The sequence below is a fragment of the Lissotriton vulgaris genome, chromosome 1_2, assembly GCF_964263255.1.
Source record: "Lissotriton vulgaris chromosome 1_2, aLisVul1.2, whole genome shotgun sequence".
In the NCBI taxonomy this organism is placed as follows: domain Eukaryota; kingdom Metazoa; phylum Chordata; class Amphibia; order Caudata; family Salamandridae; genus Lissotriton; species Lissotriton vulgaris.
Window position 1 is genome coordinate 367,434,723 of NC_141686.1, and position 11,855 is coordinate 367,446,577.

At 52.8% G+C, this 11,855-nt stretch overlaps 1 protein-coding gene across 1 annotated transcript; it reads right to left on the bottom strand.

The window, feature by feature from the left end:
- Nucleotides 1–9,786: 9,786 nt before the first annotated feature.
- On the bottom strand, nt 9,787–11,559 carry LOC147736907 (uncharacterized). The gene has a single exon (XM_086953568.1). It carries the CDS (start codon nt 11,449–11,451, stop codon nt 10,276–10,278), a length of 1,176 nt encoding a protein of 391 aa, XP_086809694.1. The 5' UTR covers nt 11,452–11,559; the 3' UTR covers nt 9,787–10,275.
- Between the last annotated feature and the right edge of the window lie 296 nt (nt 11,560–11,855).

Genomic DNA, 11,855 nt, shown 5'->3' on the forward strand with positions numbered 1-11,855 from the left:
GCCACCTGCGGCAGACTCCTGCTGAAAGCAGTCATGCTATTGAGACTAGGCCCCTCTAATGCCACGTGCGGCAGACTCTTGCTGAAAGCAGTCACGCTATCGAAATCAGTTGACCACTCTAGAGCCAAATAAACTAGGCTCTTTGCTGACATCACAAATTATCTTTATAGTTTAGGAACTAAATCACATTTAAGATTTCCTATACAATCAACAGTCAAATACCATGTATTAAAATAAATGTGTTGTTTTATTACATATCAAAAAACATACATTTCTTAGTAATAAGTAAAATCTAGTCATGATTGTGTACATTTCATAGCATCATGATTGTTCTTGCTGTATCATAATTTAGTTCATGTAAATGTTAAAGTAAATCCTGGTACACACCTCTGTAGTGTGGTTTCAAAAAGGCTCTTGGATGTCCATACATGGGTTGTTGGACAGGCCACATGAAGGGCCACTCTCCCCCGGCCCGACCAGGCCCGAGCCCGGTCACGCAGGTACCACCCACCACCATTACACGTCCTCCGTCCCCTCCGGGACCCCTACCCTCGAACATGTCGACCTCGTGGGCCTGATCCACTGCCGGCCTGCGCGCCCATCCTGGGCGCCATCTTGGACACTCCACCACGAGGCCACCTGGCCCCAGATCGACCTCAACCCTGGGCCTGGCCAGGTCTCAGACATCCCGGCACCACCATCCACCCAGGAGGTGAGCGGGCTACTTGGCAAGTCACTGGGGGAAAGAGGTGTCGATGGCTCTCCCCCGCCAGGTGCCGCTCGCCCATCGCCTCCCCGGGCGCTGGCTCCACCCCCCTGCTGGGTGTCTGGACTCCCTCATCCCGGACCTCCCGACCCCCAAGTGCGAGGGTCCGGACATCAAAGGGCACCAGCCCTATAACTGGGGCAGCTCCAGAGCAGGAAGGCAGTTGTATCTTGGAGTCGAGAGACGCAGAGAAGAACTCATCCTTGACGGACTACTGGCGCTGCCATAGCTCTGTCTCGTGCACCATCGTCTTGCCTGTTGGCGCTGCCGTAACCTTCGTAACCTTCATATCCTTCATCGTCGTCGGGACCTGCTGGCGTGGCCGCGGACCGTTTGCATTCACCATCTTCACCGGGACCTGCTGGCTCCGCCGCGGACCGTCGTTTCCTTCGTCCATCTCGGGACCTGCTGGCTCCGCCGCGGCCCGATCATCTAGAACGCCGAGCTCGAGGATTGAGAGCTAGTTTCATCTTTTGGTAACAAGACTGTCCCGCTACCCTTTTCCCAAGCCAGAGACCAGAACCGAGGGGACCCCTGAGTCCAGACCTCCTTGTACCATTCCATCGTAACCTTAAAGAATTGCCTATAAAGTCTCGTTGAACTTTACCCTTGTGTGGTGTCCGTCTGTGGGGGGGAAGTTACTTGTCTGTACGATCGCTGGAGACGGCTCTCCCCGGAGACCTCTCCCCTTATCCTCGGCCGACCCTCCCGGTCCGTCTAACCTTGGTGGCCAGCGGCGCGATCCGAATCACCGCATAACCGTACAGAGAGTAGCTCACCCCACGGCGAATCACGATGTCAACTAAAGAAAGCGGATCAACGGAGAAATTCCAGATGGAGAAATTGGACGAGTACAACCATCGTGAACTAAAACAGTTCTGCATCGAACTAGGTATCGCTACCACCGGACTAAGTACCAAAGACGATTTTAAGCAGGCCCTAGAATCTTGGGCAGAAACCGGGGCTGCCGGAACCTCGGATCAAAGCATCGCAGCAAAAACCACCACGGCCCCCGAGGAGCAAAGAAAGGGTCTCTCGCAAGACGAGATCCAGGAACGAGAGAAAACCCGACTACACGAGCTGGAAATGGCCCGGCTCAAAATGGACATTGAACTTAAATTGGCCGAAAAAAAAATCAACTTAGAGCACCTGCGTCTCCGAGAAGACAGAGAGGAGAAACAGAGACAAAGGGAGCTCGAGGAAAAGAAACTGGCATATGAGCATGAGCGGAAACTAGCTGAGATCGACCTACGCAAGCAGAATAAAGAAGTAGGGGTGTCCGAGCAACCCCACACCCCAGGGGCAACAGAGAAAAAGGTACACATCCCCAAGGATGTCGTCCGAGAGTACTTCCGAGAGGACGACATCCAGCGATGGTTTAAGGCCTATGAAATCGCTATGACTGCACACCGGATCGATAGAAGCGATTGGGGAGCCGGTCTATGGGGGAGATTCCTCAATGAGGGCCGCGACGCCCTGCTGCAACTCCCGGACCACCAGATGACCTCCTATGACCATATGAAAGCTGCACTCCTCACCCGCTATGGCCTCACACCCGAGATGTACCGTCAGAGGTTCCGAGACTGCACCCGCATCCCGGGTACAACTTGGGTGGACTATGTAAACTACTTTAGCCGAGCCTTCGAAGGCTGGATCAAAGGAAGCAAGGTCACCACCTACGAACAACTGTTCAATCTTATGGTCTGGGAGCATCTGTCGAACAATTGCTTCATTGAACTCCGCCAGCACCTCCTCGACAGCAAGTTAACGGATCCCCGGCAGCTCGCAGCCGAAGCTGACCGGTGGGAAATCACCAGAGTGGGTCGAAATGGGTCCTACGAACAAAACCGGAACAACAGTGGTCAACACCGTCCCCGAGGAGGGGGAGGAGGCCAAGGACGCGGAAGAGACAACGTTCCGGTCGCCCCCGCTACCAGCACCACCCCCCCGGCCAACCGGGGCAGCCCCCCGGCGCGACCGGGATATCGAGCCAATGTTACGTGCCATCGATGCCAACGAATCGGACACTATGCAAACGACCCAAACTGCCCCCAGTACCAGAGCCCAAGACCCCGCCAAGTAGCCGCTGCTGCTCTGGGGGAGGAACAGATCTCAGAAGAACAGGAGGAATATGAACAGGAACACCAAGAATGGGAGCCAGCCGCCATGGCTCTAGCCTGCTTAGGGGGGAGAGACATGGTTCCGCGTGTCCCCCTACCCGCTAACACCCAGAAGTACAGCCAATGGGTGAGCATCAATGGACGCCGGGCCGAAGCCCTTCGTGACACTGGGGCCAGTGTAACAGCCGTCCGCTGTCACCTGGTGACCCCAGAACAATATCTACCGAACATTCTCTGCCCTGTACGTTCAGCCGATAACTCGGAAAGTCTTTGTCGGATGGCCTGCGTCCCCTTCGAATGGGGAGGGGTCTCCGGCATGTTAAAGGTAACGGTCCGAGACGATGCCCCCGTAGACTGCCTCCTGGGGAATGACCTTGAAAGCTCTCCGTGAGGCAGCCGTAGAACGAAGAGAACACCTGGGGATGTTAGGCGTCCCGGACTGGGCGTGCGTCACCACCCGGTCCATGGCCGCCCGTGCCAACCCCCGCCCAGAGGAACCCGAATGGCCGGCGCCACCGCCTCCGGTCGCCCCAGCCGAAACCACCGACCGTGACGTCCCCCCAGAACAAGCTCAACCTCCAGACCTCGCTAACATCGACCAGTGGCCTCAAGAGGGGGGGCCCACGCAAGAACAATTTCGCCAAGAACAGAAGACCTGTCCCTCCCTCGAGGGACTCCGCCAACAAGCGCTCGCCCAAAGTGCAGGGGATACCTCCGGAACGCACTGGGTCTACTGGGACAATGAACTGCTGTACAGTGAGCAAAGAATCGCGGAGCTGGGGGCTAGCCGAGTACTGGTGGTGCCCCTCCGTTTTAGAGACTTTCTGCTAAACCTGGCCCACGATGTCCCCCTGGCGGGACACCTGGGTCAAGATAAAACCTATAGTCGTCTGGTGACCCACTTCTTCTGGCCCAAAATGAGGAACGATGTACACCAGCATTGCCGATCTTGCCCCACGTGCCAAGCCAGTGGAAAGAGCGGCCGCAAACTAAAAGCCCCCCTGCAACCTTTTCCCGTGGTCACCACCCCGTTCGAGAGGGTCGGGATAGACATCGTGGGACCCCTGGACCCGCGCACCAAACAAGGCCATCGATTCATCCTGGTGCTAGTGGACCACGCCACCCGCTACCCCGAGGCTGTTCCCCTGCGAACTGTGACAGCCCCGGTAGTCGGCCGGGCTCTGTTGGGGATCTTCTCCCGTGTGGGCTTCCCCCGAGAAGTCGTCAGCGACAGAGGCACGAACTTTATTTCTAAATATATGAAGTCCCTCTGGCAACAGTGCGGGGTTACCTACCGGTTCACGACCCCCTATCACCCTCAAGGAAACGGACTCGTTGAGCGGTTCAACCGCACACTCAAAGGGATGATCGGGGGGTTGGAAGAGCCCCTCCGTCGCCAGTGGGACGTGCTGCTGCCGTGCCTCCTCTTCGCCTATCGAGAGGTTCCCCAGAAGTCCCTGGGCTTCAGCCCGTTTGAACTACTATATGGACACCCAGTGCGGGGGCCGCTCAGCCTAGTCAAGGAAGGCTGGGAGATGCCCCCTCTAAAGAACCCACCAGATGTTTTCCGATACCTCCTAACCCTCCGCAACCAGACCCGGCGGTTCAGAGAGCTGGCAAAAGCCAACCTAGAGGCCAGTCAAGAGGACATGAAAAAGTGGTATGACCGGAATGCCTCCTCCATCGAATTTGAACCTGGGCAACAAGTATGGGTGATGTCCCCCACCGAACCCTGCGCCCTGCAAGACAAGTGGACAGGGCCCTTCAAGGTAGTCGAGCGCAAGGGTCCTGCCACCTATCTCATCGACATGGAATCTCCCCGGAACCCCCTCCGGGTCCTCCACGCTAACAGACTGAAACCCCACTTTGTGCGTTCAGAACTCAGCCTCCTGATGGCCACAGACAATGGGGCTGAAGAGGACTCCGAGCCCCTCCCTGACCTCCTACGGACTCAGGAGAAAGACGGCTCCGTGGATGGGGTCCGACTCTCGGAGGCCCTCACCCGAGAGCAACACCAGGAGTGTCGAGTCCTCCTGTCACAGTTCGCCAGCCTGTTCTCCCTCGCCCCAGGTGTCACTTCCTGGTGTGTGCACGATGTGGACACAGGGGACAGCCCCCCTATCCGCCACCGGGCCTACCGCGTGCCAGATCGGGTACGGGCCTGCATCCAGGAAGAGGTGGCAAGAATGCTCACGCTCGGGGTCATCGAGCCCTCAGACAGCCCCTGGGCCAGCCCTGTAGTACTGGTCCCCAAAGCAGCCGCTCCCGGCACCACACCAGAACTCCGGTTCTGCGTCGACTACCGGGGCTTGAATGCGGTCACCCGAACAGACGCACATCCTATCCCCCGGGCAGATGAACTAATCGACCGCATGGGAGCTGCTCGCTACCTCAGTATTTTCGACCTGACGGCGGGCTACTGGCAAATCGGCCTCACACCCCGGGCCCAAGAACGTTCTGCCTTTTCCACCCCCGATGGCCATTACCATTTCAAGGTCATGCCCTTTGGCATGAAGAATGCCCCAGCAACCTTTCAGCGGCTCGTCAATCAAGTCCTGGCGGGGCTCGAAGGGTTCAGCGCCGCCTACCTAGATGACATCGCTGTATACAGCCACCATTGGACCGAGCACCTCCGCCACCTCCGAGCCGTGCTACAAGCCCTTCAGCGAGCTGGCCTCACGATCAAGGCCAGCAAATGTCAAATTGGTCAAGGGTCCGTAACCTACCTCGGACACCAGGTGGGAAGCGGCCTGGTGGCCCCTCTGCAGCTCAAAATTGCCGCCATCCAGTCCTGGCAGCCCCCCATCACCCAGACCGAGGTACGAGCCCTCCTGGGCCTCACGGGCTACTACCGAAGGTTCGTGAAAGACTATGGTACTATAGTGGGTCCCCTCACGGAACTCACGTCAAAAAATCAACCCAAGGCAGTCAACTGGACCCCAGAGTGTCAAACAGCATTCGAACAATTGAAAGCCGCCATGTGTTCCGCCCCCGTGCTCCAGGCCCCCGACTACAGCCGGGAGTTCGTCGTCCAGACGGATGCCTCCGACCATGGCATCGGGGCAGTCCTGTCTCAAGTGAACACCGAAGGCCTTGATCAGCCAGTGGCCTTCATCAGCAGGCGACTCCTGCCACGAGAACAACGCTGGAGCACCATTGAGAGGGAGGCCTTCGCCGTGGTATGGGCCCTCAAGAAACTCCGGCCCTACCTCTTTGGCACACACTTTCGGGTGCAGACCGACCACCGACCCCTGCAGTGGCTGATGCAGATGCGGGGAGAAAACCCGAAGTTACTACGTTGGTCCATCTCCCTCCAAGGGATGGACTTCACAGTTGAACATCGGCCTGGGCTAGATCACGCCAACGCGGATGGCCTGTCCCGGTTCTTCCGCCTCGACGAGGAGAGTCCCCAAGAGGATGGGTAACTCTCCCCGCCTTCAGCTGGGGGGGACGCATGTTGGACAGGCCACATGAAGGGCCACTCTCCCCCGGCCCGACCAGGCCCGAGCCCGGTCACGCAGGTACCACCCACCACCATTACACGTCCTCCGTCCCCTCCGGGACCCCTACCCTCGAACATGTCGACCTCGTGGGCCTGATCCACTGCCGGCCTGCGCGCCCATCCTGGGCGCCATCTTGGACACTCCACCACGAGGCCACCTGGCCCCAGATCGACCTCAACCCTGGGCCTGGCCAGGTCTCAGACATCCCGGCACCACCATCCACCCAGGAGGTGAGCGGGCTACTTGGCAAGTCACTGGGGGAAAGAGGTGTCGATGGCTCTCCCCCGCCAGGTGCCGCTCGCCCATCGCCTCCCCGGGCGCTGGCTCCACCCCCCTGCTGGGTGTCTGGACTCCCTCATCCCGGACCTCCCGACCCCCAAGTGCGAGGGTCCGGACATCAAAGGGCACCAGCCCTATAACTGGGGCAGCTCCAGAGCAGGAAGGCAGTTGTATCTTGGAGTCGAGAGACGCAGAGAAGAACTCATCCTTGACGGACTACTGGCGCTGCCATAGCTCTGTCTCGTGCACCATCGTCTTGCCTGTTGGCGCTGCCGTAACCTTCGTAACCTTCATATCCTTCATCGTCGTCGGGACCTGCTGGCGTGGCCGCGGACCGTTTGCATTCACCATCTTCACCGGGACCTGCTGGCTCCGCCGCGGACCGTCGTTTCCTTCGTCCATCTCGGGACCTGCTGGCTCCGCCGCGGCCCGATCATCTAGAACGCCGAGCTCGAGGATTGAGAGCTAGTTTCATCTTTTGGTAACAAGACTGTCCCGCTACCCTTTTCCCAAGCCAGAGACCAGAACCGAGGGGACCCCTGAGTCCAGACCTCCTTGTACCATTCCATCGTAACCTTAAAGAATTGCCTATAAAGTCTCGTTGAACTTTACCCTTGTGTGGTGTCCGTCTGTGGGGGGGAAGTTACTTGTCTGTACGATCGCTGGAGACGGCTCTCCCCGGAGACCTCTCCCCTTATCCTCGGCCGACCCTCCCGGTCCGTCTAACATGGGTGGTGTTTGGATGTTTGGTTATGTATCAGTAAATCAGATCTATAAATTACTGGGTTTCAAATGTATTATGCCACTAATGGCCGTACAAACCCCTTGTTCCTGAATATAAATTGTTCAGTTTAGAGCTTGTTGCTGTTGACGTGAATGTAAAGTGAATTTGACCCTGGAGCAAACCCCTGGTGCGTGTTATGTATAGGATGGGTGTGCTGAAGAGCAGTCTGTTGCTGTTCCTCAATGGCTGGGTGGTGGTGGTGATGATGATGGTCGGCAGCAGGAAGAACTTCCCAGACTCAGCACTTTGTTAAAATGAACTGTTATGTTATGTTATGTTAACTGTTTTTGTACCGCGCACAGCTGCCCCAGCAAAGGGGCGTCCTGGCGCCAAAAGAAGGTATACACAACACCGCAATAAAGACGCTGAATCAGAGATTTTTATTCAAAAGAAAGGTTTTAATGGCACGTCTGAACTGGAGTAAGTCGTCCAGTGCCCGCATTTCAGCAGGAAGAGAGTTCCACAGTTTTGCGGCCACTACTCGAAAGGAGCGGCCGCCAGTCCTACTCAACAAGAAACGTGGGACAACAGACAGGTTCTGACCCATCGATCTCAGGGATCGAGAGGGGACATAAGGGGTCAGTAAGTTCATCAGTATAGAGGGGGCCGTGCCTTTTAAAATTTTAAAAGCCAAGCAAAGCACCTTAAACTCGATCCTCCGAGCAACAGGCAGCCAGTGAAGCGCTTGCAGTGTTCTTGAAACCGAACAACGCCTAGGCAGTCCTACCACCGCTCTGGCTGCGGCGTTCATTGTAAAGCATTAGTTTCTACTATCTTTGGCTACTGAAGATGCATCTTTTCTTCTGATGTGCATATTATATCGGTGAACTCCTTCCTCTACACAAGGCTGGGCTATAAGAACACTGTGTATTTGGCAGCTCCAGCAACACAAAAGCACCTTACAGATGATTCAGAATGCTACGGTCTATCTTATTTGTGGTCCGAGGACGTCCCAACTGCATCACAAAGTTTTACTGTTTGCTCACTCGGCAACACATACTTTTTATGTCCATTCATTCACTGGCAGTTTATAAAACGAGGGTATCTTTTTGCTTGTTATGTTATGTTAAGGGGTTTTATAAAGCACGCAGTTGCCCCAACAACGGGCATACCAGCGCTAAAATGTCACTGCCATAAGCAAGCCATGAAAACCTAGGAGGCAATTATGCAGGGAAGAGGTGAGTTTTGATGTTTTACAGAAAAGAGAATGTTTTTGAATGTTTCTAATATGTGCACGGAGGGAATTCCAAAGCTTAACCGAGGAACAACCGCTAGATGCTGGTCCTTGGAGCGCAGCTGACGGGTAGGTCTATAGGACACCATGAGGCTAGCCAGAATAGCAGGAGATTGGAGAATCACGAGTCTGTCGGCAATACAGAGAGTCTCGGATGCATTTCTCCACCGGCAGCAAATGTAGTTTGCGGATGGAACTAGCGATGGAGCAGGTTCTCGGCTGACAAAGGAGGGCCCGGGCTGCTACATTTTGTGCCTTTTGTAAACACAGTATCTCTGCCCTATTGGTCCCGATATATAGGGAGATCACATAGTTCAGTCTAGAGAGTACTGTGGCCTGAATGATTACCTGATGGATGGTAGGGTCGAAGAAACCCAGCAAAGGATTAAGCCCACGTAGGAGCCCGAAACAAACTCCGGCTACTACCTTAGTCTGGGTTTGAAAAGAAGGTCTATCCAGACTCCTAGATTTTTTACTGCCGTTTTAAGAGCCGGCGGAGGGCCCAAAGAGGACGGCTACCAGAGGTCACTCCACAGATGGATATCTTTGCCCACCACCAAGAGCTCCAATTTGTTGCCATTGAGCTGAAGACAATTGGCCGTTATCCAATCTGCACTAGCTGCCCAGAGTCGTCAGATAATGCCACTACCAGCTGTGAGTCATCCCCGTAAGATACCACAGCTAATCCTTTGCTCCTGGCCACTGTTGCCAGAGATTGGATATAGATGTTAAAAAGAGTTGGCTTAAAGCTTGTAAATGAAAACCTGAATATCATTTGTATCAAAACTCAGTATCTTTTGTGTTCCTTTACTTATGAATCCAGATTTCTTTTCCAGTGCAAAGGATCAAGAAATGTAAAGCAGCGAGTCGATATTTCTGGATTCCAAGAGCTGAATTATTTACTGCTCAAGATTCAATCTTTACCTAATCGTGAAGCTTTCAGAAACCTATTAAGAACTAAACTTTTCAAATGCTTTCTCTCTGATCAATAATGTTGCCATCATGCACGGATTTTGTCCTTTCACCAGTTAGGTGTTGGTTGGGTGAATAAGAAAGGTCTAAAATATATTCATATACAATTATTCTGGCAGCGAATCATTTACAGTCAGTGGTGAGCCAGCAAATTTCCCAAGGCTCCAGCTTGATATTGGACACCTCTGGGGAAGTGCCACTATGGTGGGTGTATTAACAGATGCATGTGATGATCGAAATGAGCATCTTTTGCCCCGCGTCAGGGCTTCGGAAGTAAATGTTGTGCACTGCAAGTACTATTTCTCACAGTTACAGGTCACAATTTACTTTTACTTCTTCTGCCTTTAAACGTTGTTCTCTAGCAGCTGTCATTGAACCGGTTGTTGCACAAAAGGACCAAACACCAAAACCAGCTAGAAATATTCTCCAGTCTGTGCTTGTTAAACTTGTTCAAGTGTGTTGTGTTTATAGGTTTTATCACTAATCCCTGAAGTTTGTTGAAAATCCTTCCCACAACTACTTCCAAATCCACTGCAATGGTATGGTTTCTCCCCTGTATGTGTTTGCTGATGTCTTCGTAGAATTGATAATCGACTAAAGCACTTTGCACATTCACCTCACTTGAATGGCTTTTCCCCAGTGTGTGTTCGCTGATGTGCTTGGAGATGTGATAACTGACTGAAGCTCTTCACACATTCACTGCACTGAAACGGTTTTTCCCCTGTGTGTGTTCGCTGATGTCTCCTGAGATGTGAGGAATCAGTAAAACTACTTCCACATTCACTGCACTTGCATGGTTTTTTCCCAGTGTGTGTTTGCTGATGTCTCCTGAGATTTGAGGAATCAGTAAAACTACTTCCACATTCACTGCACTTGTATGGTTTTTCCCCAGTGTGTGTTCGCTGGTGGCTCCGGAGGGTTGATAAATGACTGAATTTCTTCACACATTCAGTGCAATGGTATGGTTTTTCCCCTGTGTGTGTACGCTGGTGGCTCCGGAGGGTTGATAACTGACTGTATTTCTTCACACATTCATTGCAATGGTATAGTTTTTCCGCAGTGTGTGTTCGGTTATGTTTTTGTAGGTCTAATAAGCGACTGAAGCTCTTCACACATTCACTGCACTGGAATGGTTTTCCCACTGTGTGTGTTAGGTGATGAATCCTGAGATTTGAGGAATCACTAAAACTACTTCCACAATCATTGCAATGGTATGGTTTTTCCCCAGTGTGTGTTCGGTGATGTGATTGGAGATGTGATAACCGACTGAAGCTCTTCACACATTCACTGCAGTGGAATGGCTTTTCCCCTGTGTGTGTTCGGTGATGAATCCTGAGATTTGAGGAATCACTAAAACTACTTCCACATTCATTGCAATGGTATGGTTTTTCCCCAGTGTGTGCTCGCTGATGTCGTTTGAGTTGTGATGAACGACTGAAGCTCTTCACACATTCAGTGCAATGGTATGGTTTTTCCCCTGTGTGTGTTCGCTGATGTGTTTGGAGTTGTGATAACCGACTGAAGCACTTCACACATTCAGTGCAATGGTATGGTTTTTCCTCTGTGTGAGTTCGCTGATTATCTTTTAGGAGTGCTAACTGACTAAAGTTCTTCATACATTCATTGCAATTGCACGTTGCTTCTCCTGTGTGTGTTTGCTGATGGCTCTTTAGTAGTGATGACAAACTAAAGCTTTTGCTGCATGTGTATGATTTTCCTTTCTTGGGTAGTGTCTCTTGGTCGGGTTTATATTTGTCTGCATCCCATGACTGCGTTTCCTGAGGAGCTAACATGGTTGATAAAGCACTTGTGTTATTCTCACATTCCCTGCATGTGTGTGGTATTTTGGATGCTTGATTTCAGATTTCACAATGAAATACAAAACTCACCAACTACATATATTATAATTGTGGCAAGTAAAGCTTCTTTGTAGGTGGTTATGTCTTTAGATTACATAATGGGTTTGCATGTTTACGGGTAAAGATTAGTCTTCCTTTTGGTCGATGCAAATTGGACAGTCTGTTGTAGATCAGAGACCCTCTCTTTTCTTTATCCTTCAGTTGTCTGGCTCCACTCCATTGTGCTTTTTTCTTGCTCCTTATGTTTGGCCAGAAAGAGATTACAATACACCTAGCACGCTGAATGGTGGTCTGCCATCATTACAGGAAGCAGAGCAAAGCTGGATCCACCTCATACC